At 53.3% G+C, this 17,647-nt stretch overlaps 1 protein-coding gene across 1 annotated transcript; it reads right to left on the reverse strand.

The window, feature by feature from the left end:
* Positions 1-4,789: 4,789 nt before the first annotated feature.
* LOC125546772 lies at positions 4,790-16,925 on the reverse strand. The gene is made up of 2 exons (XM_048710908.1): positions 16,158-16,925; positions 4,790-5,350 (listed from the first exon to the last, which is right to left on the reverse strand). The coding sequence occupies exons 1-2, from the start codon at positions 16,923-16,925 to the stop codon at positions 4,790-4,792; spliced, it is 1,329 nt and encodes a 442-aa protein (XP_048566865.1).
* Between the last annotated feature and the right edge of the window lie 722 nt (positions 16,926-17,647).

The following is a 17,647-nucleotide window of genomic DNA, read 5'->3' on the forward strand; positions in this document are numbered from 1 at the left end:
CCCCTTCCAGCCGAGCTTGCGGAGACGGCTGAGGAGCCGTCCCCCTTGGCTTCGCCCCCTCCACCGTCCTCGAGCGCTCCGAGCAGCGGAGCCCTTGTGGTGAGGGCGATCGAAGAGGCGAACCATCCCGAGGCGCACCGTGGCCCCGCGCACCTCGTGATCCTCCTTCGCGGGCCTTCTCGTGGCATAGCCAGCCTGCCATGGGCCTCTCGCCTGGTCGTGAACTGCGATTGGCTGAGGTGCTTCCTGCGCTCTTCTCCTGAGGACGGGCTGGCCCTAGGCCGGGCTTCTGACGCGGCGTGCCCGGCCTTCGCGAGGGCGCCAGCCCCCAGCCCCCAGCCCGGAGGGGGAGTGCTGACTCGCGGCCCCCGGCGCTTGCTTGGGGCGGATGATGGTGTGGAAGACGTGCTCGAGCACGCTCGGGAGCGTCGCGCTCTCCGCCAAGGATTCCTTCGAAGGGCGACTGACGCAGTGAGCCTGCTTGGTGAGGAGCTTGCTGATGAAGATGCGTGCCTTGAGGCCGAGGGCCTGCGCCTGGCTGCACAGAGGCGCGAGCTGGAGGGCGCCATCGCCCTTGCGCGCCGTCAGCATGATCTTGATGAAGCAGAGGCCAAGGCGTCGTTGGTGGCCTCTCGGGAGGCCCGGTCTCGGGCCGCTGAGGAGGCTCGGGAAGCTGACCGGCGGCGAACGGCTGCGGAGGAGCGGGCTCGGGAGCTTCTGGCCTGGTGCCACTCGCTGGAGGAGCAGGTGGAGCTGCGCGAGGCAGCCCTCGCATCGATGAAGGTGGCCTCTGGTGACTCAGCAGAGCTCCAGAAGCGTGAGGAGGCGCTGACACTGGAAGCCGCCGAACGTACCCGCGAGTATGAGCGTCTGGAGACGAGGGAGCGCTTGGTGACGCAGGCGGAGGATGATGTTGCTGCACAGGAAGCCCGCGTCCTAGAAGAGGTCGGACGTCGAGTGGCGATGGCGCATTTGAACCTCGAGCACGAGTTCAAAGAGAAGCTGGGGTTGATCTGGGCCGAAGCTGAAGGCAGGACTGCCGCTTTGAGGGCCAAGCTGGAGGAGGCGGTGCGGCGGGCCGATGCTTCCCGGGCCGCCCTCGAGGTGGCGCGAGGTGAGTTAACCACCTCCCAGGCTGAGGTGCTCCTTCTTCGCCAGCGGGTGGAGGAGGCTGAGGCCGTCGCGTGTCAGAATGCGGACGAGATACGTCAGCGGCGGATCTTGGAGCATGAGCACGGCCCCATTCTCACCACTCTCCGGAGAGAGCCAACGCGGCCTTGGGCAACATCTGCGAGGAGGCCATCGGCGAGCCGCACGCAATCAACTACGCGGGCAATCACCAGTTCTTCACTGATGTGGTGACGCAGCTGGAGGCGCGGTCGACCAGGGCTGACAGGTTGGTGGAGGAGAGGAGCCGCGCCCTGCTCAGGCGCGCCTTTTCCCACGTCTTCAGTCACCTCCGGAACATGGATCCCCATTTTGATTTTGATGCCGCCATCGCCCCAGTCCCTCAGGCTGTCCGAGGCGACCTGGCGCACTGGGTGGAGGACAATGTGGACGCTCTTATCAGGGTCTGATGACTGTGAGAGCATTTTGGAGGGGGGGCCCTCATGTAAAACTTGTGTTTATTGTATCAGTAGAAGCTACATCGCCCATGCGCCCACGCTAAGTGGCTGGCTTAAGCGACGCGCTGGTCGGCTAGTATACCTTTGTTCTGCGCTGGCCCTGAGGCAGCCCGCGGGGGTTGTGGTGTCCTGAGTGTCCCCTGATTGAATCCGTAGGATCTGCAGTAAAACACCCTCCTGAGAGGACGCGGCAGCGGCAGTCTGGGTTGCGCGCAAGCTAGGCCTGACCCGGCTCGCGAGGGGCTCGCGAGGGGAGGCGGCTGGGGCGAAGAGGTAACCAAAACGCGAGAAATTGCTCGAACGAGACTAAGCACCCCTTCCCCGAACACACGCAAATCTCAAATTCAAATCCAACTTGAATCCAGCGGGGGAAAGCGACAACCGAGGGGAAGAGCAACGAAAGCAAACAAAAGGCCGCGTCCGGCACCTAGTCTAGTCTTGGACGTCTTCTCACCAGCGCGGAGCTAAGTGCTGCCACTGGGCGTGGGAGGGAGCCCCAGGGCCTGAGGCCGGCACCCCCGAGACTCCGGGGCGTGTACAGCCCCACTCATTATTACGTGAGAGTGTCACGGGGCGGCGAGCTTCACAGGCACCGGGCCTTCTTCACAGGTACTGGCCTTGCTTCATATCGCCAGATGAGGGCCCCGCCTTGCGCCACACTCTAGTGCCATCAACGACGACCAGAAACCAGGACGCCGCCGATGGGGTAGAGCGGTCGCTAGCGGTTCCCCCGATGACCACGGGTCCTCCGCCGGGGGCAGGCCCTGGGGCACCTCCCCAGCGGAGGGCCTACGTCCTGAGAACACCTTGCTCCGAACGCTGCGGTGGTGATGTCGAATCCCTGCCCCTCTCCTGCAGCCCCCTGCGTGCTCCTCCCGAGGGGTAGGAGGCTGTGGGAGCGGGGCAGCTGCCCGCTGCGGCAACCTGCACCTCCTGCGATCCATGGTTAGCGTATGCCTGCTGAAGAATTAGCGGTACCCGATAATCGTTGCTTCTAGCGTGCCTAGTGGGACCGTCCCAAGACTCCTGGAAGGGATCAGCTTCTGGCGCCTCGTCCCCCCAGCTTGGGCTGAGGAGCGAGCCTGGTTCGCCCTCGTGTGAGTGTCCTTGGTCCATCATGAGGGGCACATATTCCTCTGGCGCCGCCACCCCGAAGGCCATGCCGTAGTGCTCTGCGTGCCACGCGGTCCTGCCTGACGCGCCTACCGTGGGGTGGCAGCGCGGCTGTCCACTGGGGCCGCGGGTCGCGTCGAGCTCTTCTTCTTCGCGGACCAGGAGCGGGGGCTGCGCCGCCGCCGGTCCGGTGCTGACAGCCTCGCTGGTGTTGGAGTAGCCTTGGAGCCTGCGGGCGCGCGCGGGGCCCCCGCGCGGGCCGCCCTGGGTTGGAGATGGGAGCTGGGTGCAGAAGGGGTGAGCCCCCGAGGCGGCGAAGCCCAGGAGCTCTGCCACCCGCTCCAGCAGCACGTCGCGGCCGCCCTCCAGTAGTCTGCACTGCAGCAGCTCTCGGGCCACCATGAGCGCGGCCCTCGAGTTCGCTTGCTCCCGGCGGGTGTACGGTGTCGTGGTCGCGGCGTGATTGGAGGCCCTTGCTGCCGACCGCGCCTGCCGCGGTGTGAGAGCTGTCGAAGCCTGTCCGCGTCGCCCGCGGCCCGCAGCGCCCTGCGGACCGCGAGCTGCCTGGGGCACGGGGTCGCCTGAGGCGAGCGGCTCTGCGCGGGCGGGCAATGCTGCCCATGGGTCTGGGTTGCCCTCCTGGTCGCCGGGCATGGTGATGACGACGCGACGGGGCACGGAGCGGTGGAAGACGAATTCCGGCCCACCCCTACCTGGCGCGCCAAATGTCGGATTTCGGGTTCCGGCAGACCCTTGAGGTTCGAACACTGGGGTGCGCACGGAGATTCCGCCTCCTACCTACCTGCACCCCTCTGCCATGCTAGGATCTAAACTAAGAAAAGAACAACACAAGAGACACAGGGTTTATACTGGTTCGGGCCACCGTTGTGGTGTAATACCCTACTCCAGTGTGTGGTGTGGTGGATTGCCTCTTGGGCTGATGATGATGAACAATACAAGGGAGAACAGCCTCGCGAGGGTCTGTTCTTGGCTAGGGCGATGAACTGCTCGGAGGAGTTCAATCACCTTTCTCTCTTTCTCTCTCTCTCTCTTTGCTTCTTCCAACCGACCGAACCCCCTTGCTATGTGGGTGGCTGGTCCTATTTATAGAGGCCCTGGTCCTCTCCCCAAATATTGAGCGGGAAGGGAGCCAACAATGGCGGGCTAATTTGAAGGGGGACAGCAAGTATCAGCTATCCTGACAAAAGTAGTCTTCGCCTGTGCAAAGCTCTGGTGATGACGCCGTCTTGGGCTCCACGGTGACCTCCGTCTCGTAGTCCTCCTGGTCTTGGTCTCGTTGCACCGAAATGGCAACCTTTGCCTGATGCCTCGGTACTCCGCGGCTGCGCTTGCCCCCTTTGCACCAAAGAGGGAAGGAGGACGCTGCGCGGGCTGGCACCCGCCTGGCGCCCTGAATCGTCATGGCTTACGTCATGGGCACCTCGTGAGGTACCCTGCCTTGATCTCTCCGCCCCCTCGTGAGCCAGCCTGATGAGGCCGTGCCTGAGGAAGCTCCGCATCGTCCGCCCCGCGAGGCTTGACCCCTCGCGAGGGTCTTGGGTTTGTGTTGGTGAAGATGGGTTGTGCTGGGCCCCGCTTTGAGCCACGCTGCAGGCCGTAGGCAGGCAAGTCTGGGGACCCCCGTTCCCAGAATGCCGACAGGCCCTGGCGTTCCGCCACTGTCTGCCTTCACCGCCATCCCCGCCACCCACCGTTCTCCCCCCTCCCCCGCCAGGCCTGCCTCCTTCGGGCGCGGTTCGTGTTGGAAGAACCTGGTGTCAAGTCGCACGGGCCGACTCGGAGGAGAGTGTGGCGGGGCCATGCTTCTCAGTTCCCTTCATGCCCGCTCCGAGGAGGGATGTTGCCCGTGCTGTGGATGTGGATGAAGACTGCTACTTTCTGGAGGACGGCGAGGATTTGCGCTAGATGGAGGAGGAACTTTCCAAGGCTGTGTTGGTCACCATCACCGGAGTTCACCCTGAGCTCGACCTTGCCACGGTGGCGGCGGCGCTCCATGCTGACTTCGATATCGGCCCGGAAAACATGTCTATTCATGCTTTCCATCTGGAGGACTTCCTTGTCCTTTGCAAGAGGTAGAGCACCCGTGACAGGATGGTTCGGCATGGTGGTCCTTCACCGAAGGTCTTCAGCTTCTCCTTGTCGCTGCGCCCCTGGCTCCGGTAGGCCCAGGCGACCGGGGTTACGCTCCCGTTCCTCGTGCCGTTGGCCCTGGTGGGTGTGCTAGCCCACGCCTGGACGAGGAGGACTGTGGATTGCGTGCTTCGTGGATTGGGGATGGTCGTCGGCCTGGCGGAGAGCACGGCCTCACGGTGGGACATGTCATGTTTCAAGGTTTGGCTGCGTACCGACAAGCCAGAGCGTATCCCTGAGCGGCGGCGGATCTTCATTGAGGAGCCACATAGGCTGCATGGCGGTGCGGTGCGTGCGACTCGCACGGCATCTCTCTGGTACACCATCAACATCTTCAAGCTCGCCCAGCCGGTTGTGGATGAAGAGGACGATCCGGAGCTGCCACCTCTGCCGCCACCTGCCTCCCCTCCGTCAGGCAGTGGTGGCGAGACCCCGCCGTCTGGAGGCTCTGGCGGCCGGGGCTGTTGGGGAACGTAGCAATTTCAAAAATTTCCTACGCACACACACAGGATCATGGTGATGCATAGCAACGAGAGGGGAGAGTGTGTCTACGTACCCTCGTAGACCAAAAGCGGAAGCGTTAGCACAACGCGGTTGATGTAGTCGTACGTCTTCACGATCCGACCGATCCAAGTACCGAACGCACGGCACCTCCGAGTTCAGCACACGTTCAGCTCGATGACGTTCCACAAACTCCGATCCAGCAGAGCTTCACGGGAGAGTTTGGTCAGCATGATGGCGTGATGACGGTGATGATGATGCTACCGACGCAGGGCTTCGCCTAAGCACCGCTATGATATAATCGAGGTGGATTATGGTGGAGGGGGGGCACCGCACACGGCTGGAATAGATCAATAGATCAACTTGTGTGTTCTAGGGTTCCCCCTGCCCCCGTATATAAAGGAGCAAGGGGGGAGGCCGGCCGGCCCCTATAGGGCGTGCCAGGAGGAGGAGTCCTCCTCCTAGTAGGAGTAGGACTCCCCCTTTCCTACTCCTACTAGGAGGAGGAAAGGAAGGAGGAGAGGGAGAAGGAAGGAGAGGGAGGAAAAGGAGGAAAGGGGGGCTGGCCCACTAGTCCAATTCGGTTTGGGCTAGGGGGGCCGCGCACCCTGCCTCCTCTCTTCCACCACTTTGCCCATGAGGCCCATTACTTCTTCCTCGTATTCCTGTAACTCCCCGGTACCCCGAAAAATACCCGAATCACTCGGAACCTTTCCGATGTACGAATATAGTCGTCCAATATATCGATATTTACGTCTCGACCATTTCAAGACTCCTTGTCATGTCCCCGATCTCATCCAGGACTCGAACTACCTTCGGTACATCAAATCACATAAAATCATAATACCGATCGTCGCAGAACTTTAAGCGTGCGGACCCTATGGGTTCGAGAACTATGTAGACATGACCGAGACATCTCTCCGATCAATAACCAATAGCGGAACCTGGATGCTCATATTGGTTCCTACATATTCTACGAAGATCTTTATCGGTCAAACCGCATAACAACATACGTTGTTCCCTTTGTCATCGGTATGTTACTTGTCCGAGATTCGGTCGTCGGTATCTCAATACCTAGTTCAATATCGTTACCGGCAAGTCTCTTTACTCGTTCCGTAATGCATCATCCCACAACTAACTCATTAGTTACATTTTTTCAAGGCTTATAGTGATGTGCATTACCGAGAGGGCCTAGAGATACCTCTCTGACAATTGGAGTGACAAATCCTAATCTTGATCTATGCCAACTCAACAAGTACCATCGGAGACACCTGTAGAGCACCTTTATAATCACCCAGTTACGTTGTGACGTTTGGTAGCACACAAAGTGTTCCTCCGGTATTCGGGAGTTGCATAATCTCATACTCATAGGAACATGTATAAGTTATGAAGAAAGCAATAGCAACAAACCGAACGATCATCGTGCTAAGCTAAAGGATGGGTCAAGTCAATCACATCATTCTTCTAATGATGTGATCCCGCTAATCAAATGACAACTCATGTCTATGGTTAGGAAACTTAACCATCTTTGATTAATGAGCTAGTCAAGTAGAGGCATACTAGTGACACTTTTGTCTATGTATTCACACATGTACTAAGTTTCCGGTTAATACAATTCTAGCATGAATAATAAACATTTATCATGATATAAGGAAATAAATAATAACTTTATTATTTCCTCTAGGGCATATTTCCTTCAGTCACCCACTTGCACTAGATTCAATAATCTAGTTCACATCTTTATGTGATTAATTCACATCTCCATGTGACTAATACCCAAAGGGTTTACTAGAGTCAATAATCTAGTTCACATCGCTATGTGATAAATACCCAAAGAGTGATCATGTTTTGCTTGTGAGAGAAGTTTAGTCTACGGGTCTTCAACATTCAGATCCGTATTTATTTCACAAATTTCTATGTCTACAATGCTCTGCACGGAGCTACTCTAGCTAATTGCTCCCACTTTCAATATGTATCCAGATCGAGATTTAGAGTCATCTAGATCAATGTAAAAATATTGCATCGACGTAACTCTTTACGACAAACTCTTTTATCATCTCCATAACCGATAAATATTTCCTTAGTCCTCTAAGGATAATTTTGACCGCTGTCCAGTGATATACTCCTAGATCACTATTGTACTCCCTTGCCAGAAAGATGCTAAGGTATACAATAGGACTGGTAAACAACATAGCATAGTTTATAGAACCTATGACTGAGGCATAGGGAATGACTTTTCATTCTCTTTCTATTTTCTGCTATGGTCGGGTTTTGAGTCTTCACTCAACTTCACACCTTGCAACACAGGCAAGAACTCCTTCTTTGACTGTTCCATTTTGAACTACTTCAAAATCTTGTCAAGGTATGTACTCATTGAAAAAACTTATTAAGCGTCTTGATCTATCTCTATAGATCTTGATGCTCAATGTGTAAGCAGCTTCATTGAGGTCTTTCTTTGAAAAACTCTTTTCAAACACTCCTTTATGCTTTCCAGAAAATTCTACATTATTTCCGATCAACAATATGTCATTCACATATACTTATAAGAAATGCAGTAGTGCTTCCAGTCACTTTCTTGTAAATACATGCTTCACCGCAAGTCTATATAAAACCATATGCTTTGATCACTTTATCAAAGCATATATTCCAACTCCGAGATGCTTGCACTAGGTCATAGAAGGATCGCTGGAGCTTGCTCACTTTGTTAGCACCTTTAGGATCGACAAAACCTTCTGGTTGCATCATATACAACTCTTCTTTTAAGAAATCCATTAAGGAATACAGTTTTGACATCCATTTGCCAGATTTCATAAAATGCGGCAACTTCTAACATGATTCGGACATACTTTTAAGCATCGATACGAGTGAGAAATTCTCATTGTAGTCAACACCTTGAACTTGTCGAAAACATTTTGCGACAATTCGAGCTTTGTAGATAGTAACACTACTATCAGCGTCCGTCTTCCTCTTGAAGATCCATTTATTCTTAATGACTCACCGATCATCGGGCAAGTCAATCAAAGTCCATACTTTGTTCTCATACATGGATCCCATCTCAAATTTGATGTCCTCAAGCCATTTCGCGGAATCTGGGCTCATCATCGCTTCCTCATAGTTCATAGGTTCATCATGGTCTAGTAGCACGATTTCCAGAACAGGATTACCGTACCACTCTGGTGCGGATCTCACTCTGGTTGACCTACGAGGTTCGGTAGTAACTTGATCTGAAGTTACATGATCATCATCATTAGCTTCCTCACTAATTGGTGTAGGAGTCACAGGAACAGATTTCTGTGATGAACTACTTTCCAATAAGGGAGCAGGTACAGTTACCTCATCAAGTTCTACTTTCCTCCCACTCACTTCTTTCGAGAGAAACTTCTTCTCTATAAAGGATCCACTCTTAGCAACAAAGATATTGCCTTTTGGATCTGTGATAGAAGGTGTACCCAACAATTTCTTTTGGGTATCCTATGAAGACACACTTTTCCGATTTAAGTTTGTGCTTATCAGGCTGAAACTTTTTCACATAAGCATCACAACCCCAAACTTTAAGAAACAACAGCTTAGGTTTCTAGCCAAACCATAGTTCATACGGTGTCATCTCAACGGATTAGACGGTGCCCTATTTAATGTGAATGTAGCTGTCTCTAATGCATAACCCCAAAGCGGTAGTGGTAAATCGGTAAGAGACATCATAGATTGCACCATATCTAATAAAAGTATGGTTACGATGTTTGGACACACCATTATGCTGTGGTGTTCCAGGTGGCGTGAGTTGCGAAACTATTCCGCATTGCTTCAAATGAACACCAAACTCATAACTCAAATATTCTCCTCCACGATCAGATCGTAGAAAGTTTATTTTCTTGTTATGATGATTTTCCACCTCACTCTAAAATTATTTGAACTTTAAAATGTTTCAGATTTATGTTTCATCAAGACGATATACCCATATCTTACTCAAATCATCTGTGAAGGTCAGAAAATAACGATACCTACCGCAAGCCTCAACACTCATCGGACTGCATACATCAGTATGTATTATTTCCAACAAGTCTGTTGCTCGCTCCATTTTACCGGAGAACGGAGTCTTAGTCATCTTGCCCATGAGGTATGGTTCGCAAGAATCAACTGATTCATAATCAAGTGATTCCAAAAGCCCATCAGCATGGATTTTTTTCATGCGCTTTACACCAATATGACCTAAATGGTAGTGCCACAAATAAGTTACACTATCATTATTAACTTTGCATCTTTTGGCTTCAATATTATGAATATGTGTATCACTACGATCGAGATTCAATAAACCATTCACCTTGGGTGTATGACCATTGAAGGTTTTATTCATGTAAATAGAACAACAATTATTCTCCAACTTTAAATGAATAACCGTATTGCAATAGACATGATCAAATCATATTCAAGCTTAATGCAAACACCAAATAACATTCATTTAGGTTCAACACTAATCCCGAAAGTATAGGGAGTGTGTGATGATGATCATATCAATCTTGGAACCACTTCCAATACACATTATCACTTCACCCTTAACTAGTCTCTGTTCATTCTGCAACTTCAGTTTCGAGTTACTAATTGTCTTGGTTCTAACTCTAACAGTGATGTAGGGGGGTATGTATGGAGAGGCTAGATCTCAGCTATTGGGAAGTTGTAAACACACCATGATGTACGAGTTCAGGCCCTTCGCGGAGGAAGTAAGAGACCTACGTCTCGGTGCCCAGAGGCGGTCGATTGGATTACTGGCGTGTGAATAACAGAGGTGCGAACCCTTCATACTGAGGAGGGGGGTGGCTTATATAGAGTTCGCCGGCCCTCTCCTGCCCTCAGTAATGCAGGGTTTCAGGTACATTTAAGGTTGGGCGTTACTGATAACGCCCCTAATAAAGTGCTATAATGACCATAAAGACTACTTAATAGCCGACCGTTTGCCTGCGGAGTGACTTTAGGTCTCCTGGCAGTCGAGTGGTTGGCTTCATGGTCGAGTGATAGCTTCTTGGTCGAGTGTCTTGAACCTGTCGAGTGGGATACCTTCAAGTCGATTGTAAGGTGATTTCTTCTAGGGATGTCCTAGGGTAGGGCTCTTTGGACAGGTCCGTGCCCCTACCCCAGGTACATAGCTTCGTCATTAGCCCCTGAATGGATCGAGGTTTGAGTGGGGAAAGAGTTGGAGATCCTTCCGACTGGTCCTTTGGGCTGCATGAGTGCCTCGTTTTGGGTCAGTCGTCACGGATGACGTCATCAACCTCTCCAGTCGCCTTGATCCATTCCAGGCCTTTCGTTGAGTGAATTTCTTTACTTGTGACATACCGAGTGTCGGCGCGAGCGGGGTCTTCTATTTTGGCAAGTTGTTTTGCAGCCCACGGATGTCGTGGGATTTGGATTTCGGGAAGCGCGCGGGACGGGAGCGGCCGCAGTAATCGGAAGCGGTAAAGCGGAAGCTCCTCGATTTCCGCGCCACCTTTTTCGCCACGTACTGCGTGCGCGTCCGCTGCGGGATTTGACTGGATTGCCTGGGCCTACCAGTCAGCCACTCGGGAGCGGCATCTTATAAGTAGCCGGCTCGGGGTTTCCAAACAGCATGCTCTCTTCTTCCTCTCTCCCTTCGCAAGCTTCTCCGCCACCTCCGCTCTCGCCCTAGCGCCGCAGACCCGTGCGAGATTTGCCGACGACGATGGCGAAGGACAAGACATCCGCTCTGGGGCACGCGAAGAAGGCGGCGGCGCAGGGGAAAGGGAAGAGATCTGCTCGGGGCGGATCTTCCTCAAGGTCTGCTCTGCCCCGCGGCTGGATCCAGGGCGACTGGATGCCGTCGGTGATCCGGCAAGAAGACCTCGACGACATGGTCGAGGGGGGAGTCATTCCCCATGAAGCTGCGCATCTCCCGGGGAGAGAGATCGAACCTCAGCCTCGCGACGGTGAGTGTGTGCTCCTAGCCACCCATATCGATCGAGGGTTTTCTCTGCCGCCCCATCCTTTTTTCCGGAGCTTTCTGAACTTCTTCGGAGCGCAGCTCCACCACTTCACTCCCAACTCCATGGTATATCTTGCTGCTTTCATTTCCATGTGTGAGGGTTTCTTGGGTTGCCGCCCCCATTGGGGACTCTTCAAGCACATCTTTACCTGCCGTTCTCAATCGGTCAAGAAGGCCAAGTCGAGTGACGAAAGGACGCAGGTGATTCAGCTGTGCGGGGGCCTGGCGATCCAGACGAGGGGAAAGAGTTGTTTTCCATCTATCATTTTCCCGGAGTCGATCCGCGGTTGGCACTCGACCTGGTTTTACTGTCAAGACCAGGCGACCCCAGGGCAGTCGACCGGACTCCCCCCTTTCTCACTCGACCGAGCTGAAAAACCTACTTCTCTGAAAGTGACACCGGAGGAAAAGGCCCAAGTCAAAGTACTGGCTGGTCGAGTGGTTGAGCTTGTCCGTGAGGGCGTGACTAGTATGGACTTGCTGGAGGTCTTCCTCCGGAGGCGCATCCAACCGCTCCAGGCTCGTGACCACCCGATGTGGCTGTACTCGGGTCTCGACGACACCACTCGGGTCCACCCGGAGGAGGTTACTGACGAGATGCTGGAGGGGTGGCTGTCGAGCATCACGGGGAACAAAGACAACCCCCGAGGAGCCAGGAGGGTAATTCCACTCGACAACTCGTATGAAGTGGACCAGGTATGTCTTTATGCTCCTGACTGAGATCTTGTTTTCTTCATTGGTCTTCTTTGAGTAGGTCGATTGACTTTCGTCTTGTATGTTGTTTTCCAGGCGACTACCGAGATGTACTCGACGCCCAACGGGGCACAGGAGCCAACTGAGGAAGGGGAGGCGAGCGGAGGTGAGAGCGGAGACGATCAAGGCGAGTGGGAGTCCGACGGTGAAGGAGAGGGAGGCGACGACGTCGACTCCAGCGAAGAGGAGGAGGAGGAGGTTGAACCCTCCTGCCCGGAGGGGCGATCCAAGCTCACACACGACCCAGCATGGGAGCGTGGTAGGGCGACTGTTCCTGTTGGGCAGTCGTCGAAACGCCCTCGGACCTCTTCTCCTACGTCGACTGGAAAGGCTCCCAAGCACCCACGCGCAGCGCCGTCCAAGCCGCCCAAGGCTCTGCCCAAGATGAAGATGGCCGTCCCCACCATTTCTGGGTAATAATAAAACTTGTTTTCATTTGTCGACCGTGGACAGATCCTTGGTCGATTCGTTGAGCCAACTGACTGACTTTCAAGACTTGTAGTGCCTCTACTTCTGAGATCTCCGCCAAGGACAACGACCAAGAGATGGAGGATGCTGTTACCTCCAACCCTGGTACGATTACTGACGTTCCGCTTTGAGTCGACTGAACATTTATTGCAACTCTGGTCGATTGAATGTTTCCCTTGTAGCCCCTCCTCATGTTATCGACCTCCCGGATGACGACGACAATGAACCATTGAGAGTGAGGAGGAACAAGAGGGTGTCGGCTGACAAGACCCCCCAATCCGCTCCGGCGTCTGAGGCCGTAGCTCGGGATGGTGGTGACACCACTCGGGCTTCTGTGACCTTCGCCATTCCTCTGACGAGTGTGTGGCCCTCGACGTCGACTGCGGATCCGTCTTCGCTTTTTGCCGCATACCCCGTCCCTGAGGACCAAGCGGCTGCTGCAAAAGAGGCTATACGCCAGGCGGGGATCATGATGGAGCAAGTGAAGGTGGCTCGGGAGGCCAGCCAAGCAGCTTATGACGCGAGCTCGGCTCTTCAGAGCAACGTCCAGGTCAGTCGACTCAACGCTTGGTATGTTATGATATGCTGTTTGAAGAATCTCTTTTCCGAAGATCTTTGTATCTGTACACCCACTGGGTGTGTCTGCCAATTCTTGGACGAGTGGGGGCACGCTAAGTGCACCCACTGGGTGTAGTCCCCGAGACTACGGTGGACTGTGGGCAGTCGACTGTAGTCTTTATATTGTGTTGTTGTAGCTGTATTTCTTCACTCGGTCTGGTCAGGCCATGTCGAATGGGACTGTATGTGGTCGACTGCGGGCAGTCGACTTTTTTTTATAGTGGGGGCACGTTGAGTGCACCCACTGGGTGTAGTCCCCGAGACTACTGTCGAATGTTCTTGATTCAGCTGTAGTCTTAGAAACGTCATCATTGCCTCTTAGTTACTCGGAAGCAACTTATTTTGGACGTCTGTCGACTGATTTTTCTTTTTACAGAAATCCTGTGAACTTGTAGCTCGCTATACTGAGTTGGAGAATTAGCAGATCCAGATCAACCTTAACTTGAAGCTTGCCCAGGAGAATTTGAAGAAGGCGCAAGAAGAAGCAAAAGGTATGGCTGGTGAGGTTCTCCATTCTTAACGGGTGGCTTTTCTTTCTTGTCCATTCTTGATGTTGGTTCCACTCGACGCGCCGCAGATAAAATGGAGGAAGCTCTGAAGAAGAAAGATCAAGATCTTGCAGAGGCACAGAAGGAGGCCTCGAGCAAAACGAAGCTCGCAGAAGAGAAACTGGCTTCGGTCGGAACTCTTGAACAGGAGAACTCCAGACTGAAAACTGCTCTCGAGACAGCTAACCGAGATGCCAGTCGACTGAAGAAAGAAAAGATGGCTCTGCACGACAAGGCGGGTGAGCTGGCGAGGAAGGTAAAAGATTTGGAGGCTTATCTCGGTGGACTCGCCAAGAAGCTGTTCGTCATGCTCGAAGGTAATTATTCCAACTTGGCTATCTTGTAGTTACCGAGCCCGCGTACGGCCACTGTCTTATTCTTGAATTGTGTTTGCAGAATTCTGCCAGAGCTTCGAAGAGGAAACCAGTCGAGTGGAGCCAGGCTTGGATCCCGCCAATTCTCTCGTGAAGGACGAGGCTGCTATGAACGTGCTCCGCCTGGAGTCTCGTGTTACCAGCGTTGTTGATTATCTTGCTCGGCTGAAGGTTGCGATGTCGCGGATCGACACATCACTCTGGCCTGGAACGACACTTCAGAACGACCTCGAGTCCCTGATGGTCCGACTGGATGAAGTCCCGGGTCGAGTGGCGGAATGGAAGAAATCTTCTGCTAGATGTGGTGCTGATGTCGCTCTGTCTCTGGTCCGTGTCCATTGCAAGGAGGCGCGAGAAGAAAAGCTGGCCGCCATCCAAGTTGCCAATACCAGGAAGCACAACTTTCAGGACTTCATGGAGACTTTTATTGCTGCTGCCACTCGTATTGCAGACGGGATCGACTTGGACGAGTTCGTCGCCCCTTCCAGTCCTCCTCCTGAGGAATAAAAAACTTTTATGCTTCGCTTTAAATTTGCCTCGGAATGCCGAGTGGATTTGTAACCATTAAACTCCGCCGAGCCGAGGGCTCGAGTACTTTGATCTGAGGTCTGGGACCTTTTAGGCTTTATCTGATCTTGATTTCTCATTGAATATCTTCATGGTTTGATTCGTCGAGTGGAACTTGATCTTCACTCGGAATAACCTTGTATTTGCAGCGCAGCTCCGAAGGAGAAGGTAGCAGTCGACTTGCGGATTGGGTTGTGTCCTGTACTTAGGCGAGCACTGGGCTGCAGCTAAGCCTCCGAGTGAGAGGTTTTCTCTCCACTCGGTAGGATTTTTCAAACACTTAGGCGAGCGCTGGGCTGCAGCTAAGCCCCCGAGTGGGAGGTTCGCTCTCCACTCGGTAGGATTTTTAAACACTTAGGCGAGCACTGGGCTGCAGCTAAGCCCCCGAGTGGGAGGTTTGCTCTCCACTCGGTAGGATTTTTAAACACTTGGGCGAGCACTGGGCTGCAGCTAAGCCCCCGAGTGGGAGTCTGGCTCGCCACTCGGTAGGATTTCTAATCACTTAGGCGAGTGCTTGGACTGCAGCTAAGCCCCCGAGTGGGAGGTTTGCTCTCCACTCGGTAGGATTTTTTCAAACTTAGGCAAGTGCCTGACTGCAGCTAAGTCTCTAAGTGGGAGAACTTAGGCGAGTACTGGACTGCAGCTAAGCCCCCGAGTGGGAGGTTTGCTCTCCACTCGGTAGAATTTTTTCAAACTTAGGCGAGTGCCTGACTGCAGCTAAGTCTCTAAGTGGGAGAACTTAGGCGAGTACTAGATTGCAGCTAAGCCCCCGAGTGGGAGGATTGCTCTCCACTCGGTAGGATTTTTTCAAACTTAGGCGAGTGCCTGACTGCAGCTAAGTCTCTAAGTGGGAGAACTTAGGCGAGTACTGGACTACAGCTAAGCCCCCGAGTGGGAGGATTGCTCTCCACTCGGTAGGATTTTTTCAAACTTAGGCGAGTGCCTGACTGCAGCTAAGTCTCTAAGTGGGAGAACTTAGGCGAGTACTGGACTACAGCTAAGCCCCCGAGTGGGAGGATTGCTCTCCACTCGGTAGGATTTTTTCAAACTTAGGCGAGTGCCTGACTGCAGCTAAGTCTCTAAGTGGGAGAACTTAGGCGAGTACTGGACTGCAGCTAAGCCCCCGAGTGGGAGGATTGCTCTCCACTCGGTAGGATTTTTTCAAACTTAGGCAAAACGGATTCGTAGCTAAGTCACCCACTGGGGGATTTCGTATGCAAACAAGAGTGACAACAATTATTGGGACACTCTTGTCTTTGGTAAAAATGAACTGCAGATTTTTTTTCTTATTACATCTCGTCCAAGGGAGAACTCAAGTGTAAAAGGGGCGGAGCAGTTCCGCATTCCAAGCTCGTGGCTCATCGATCTGGCGATCAACATTGTAGAGGTGATATGCTCCATTGTGGAGGACTCTGGTGACGATGAAGGGGCCTTCCCAAGTAGGAGCAAGTTTGTGTGGTTTCTGTTGATCCACTCGGAGGACCAAATCTCCTTCTTGGAAGGCTCGACTCTTCACATTTTTGGCATGGAATCGACGCAAGTCTTGCTGATAGATGGTCGACCTGATCATAGCCATTTCCCTCTCCTCCTCTAGGAGGTCGACTGCGTCTTGCCGGGCTTGCTCTGCTTCGTCTTTGTTATAAAGCTCGACTGTGGGGGCGTTGTGAAGTAGATCACTCGGCAGGACGGCTTCGGCTCCGTAAACCAGAAAGAGCGGCGTTCTTCCAGTCGACCGGTTCGGGGTGGTCCTCAGTCCCCACAAAACTGACGGAAGCTCATCGACCCAAGCGCCTGCTGCGTGCTTGAGATCACGCATCAGTCGAGGCTTCAGTCCTTTGAGAATCAGACCATTTGCTCTTTCAGCTTGTCCATTCGACTGGGGATGCACGACCGACGCGTAGTCGACTCGTGTGCCTTGAGAGGCGCAAAAAGCTCTGAACTCGTCTGAATCGAAGTTTGACCCATTGTTAGTGATGATGCTATGCGGGACCCCATATCTGAATGTTAGCCCTCTGACGAAACTGATAGCAGTGCAAGCATCGAGATTCTTGATGGGCTTAGCTTCAATCCATTTGGTAAATTTGTCGACTGCCACAAGCACATGAGTGAAACCGCTCCTGCCTGTTCTCAGTGGACCAACCATGTCCAGTCCCCAGACAGCAAAGGGCCAGACGAGTGGAATGGTCTTGAGGGCTGATGCAGGCTTGTGTGACATGTTGGAGTAGAACTGGCAGCCTCCACACTTGTCGACTATCTCTTTCGCCATCTCATTTGCTCTTGGCCAGTAAAATCCCGCTCGGTATGCTTTAGCCACAATGGTCCGAGAGGACGCATGGTGACCACAGGTCCCCGAGTGGATATCATCAAGGATCATCCGACCTTCTTCTGGCGTTATGCACTTCTGACCGATTCCAGTCGCACTTTCTCTATACAACTGTCCTTTTATGACTGTGAAAGCTTTGGATCGACGGACGATCCGTCGAGCCTCTTCTTCGTCCTCTGGAAGTTCTTTCCTCAAGATATACGCGATGTATGGTATCGTCCAGTCGGGAGTGATTGCCAAGACCTCCATGACCAGGTCGACCACAGCGGGAATTTCGACTTCAGTCGGATCTGTGGCACTTTTTGGTTGCGGGGCTTCTTCTGTAAAAGGATCCTCCTGGACCGACGGCGAGCGGATGTGCTCCAAAAACACATTGCTGGGAATGGCTTCTCTCTTGGAGCCTATCTTTGCCAGATCATCATCTGCTTGATTTTTCAGTCAGGGGATGTGATGAAGCTCTAACCCCTCAAATTTCTTTTCTAGTTTTCTTACTGCGTTGCAGTAGCCAGTCATAGCTGGGCTTCTGACGTCCCACTCCTTCATCACCTGATTAACCACCAAACCTGAGTCGCCATAGACCATGAGGTGCCGGACGCCGAGTGAAATGGCCATGC

Source organism: Triticum urartu, chromosome 3, assembly GCF_003073215.2.
Source record: "Triticum urartu cultivar G1812 chromosome 3, Tu2.1, whole genome shotgun sequence".
NCBI lineage: Eukaryota > Viridiplantae > Streptophyta > Magnoliopsida > Poales > Poaceae > Triticum > Triticum urartu.

Excerpts from the sequence above, each read along its gene's own strand:
- LOC125546772 (XM_048710908.1), bottom strand. The coding sequence starts at position 16,925 with ATGTCACACAAGCCTGCATCAGCCCTCAAGACCATTCCACTCGTCTGG. Across the intron at positions 5,351-16,157 it reads AACAGAAACCACACAAACTT|CCCCGGCCGCCAGAGCCTCC; the intron begins GCTCCTACTTGG and ends GTTCCCCAACAG.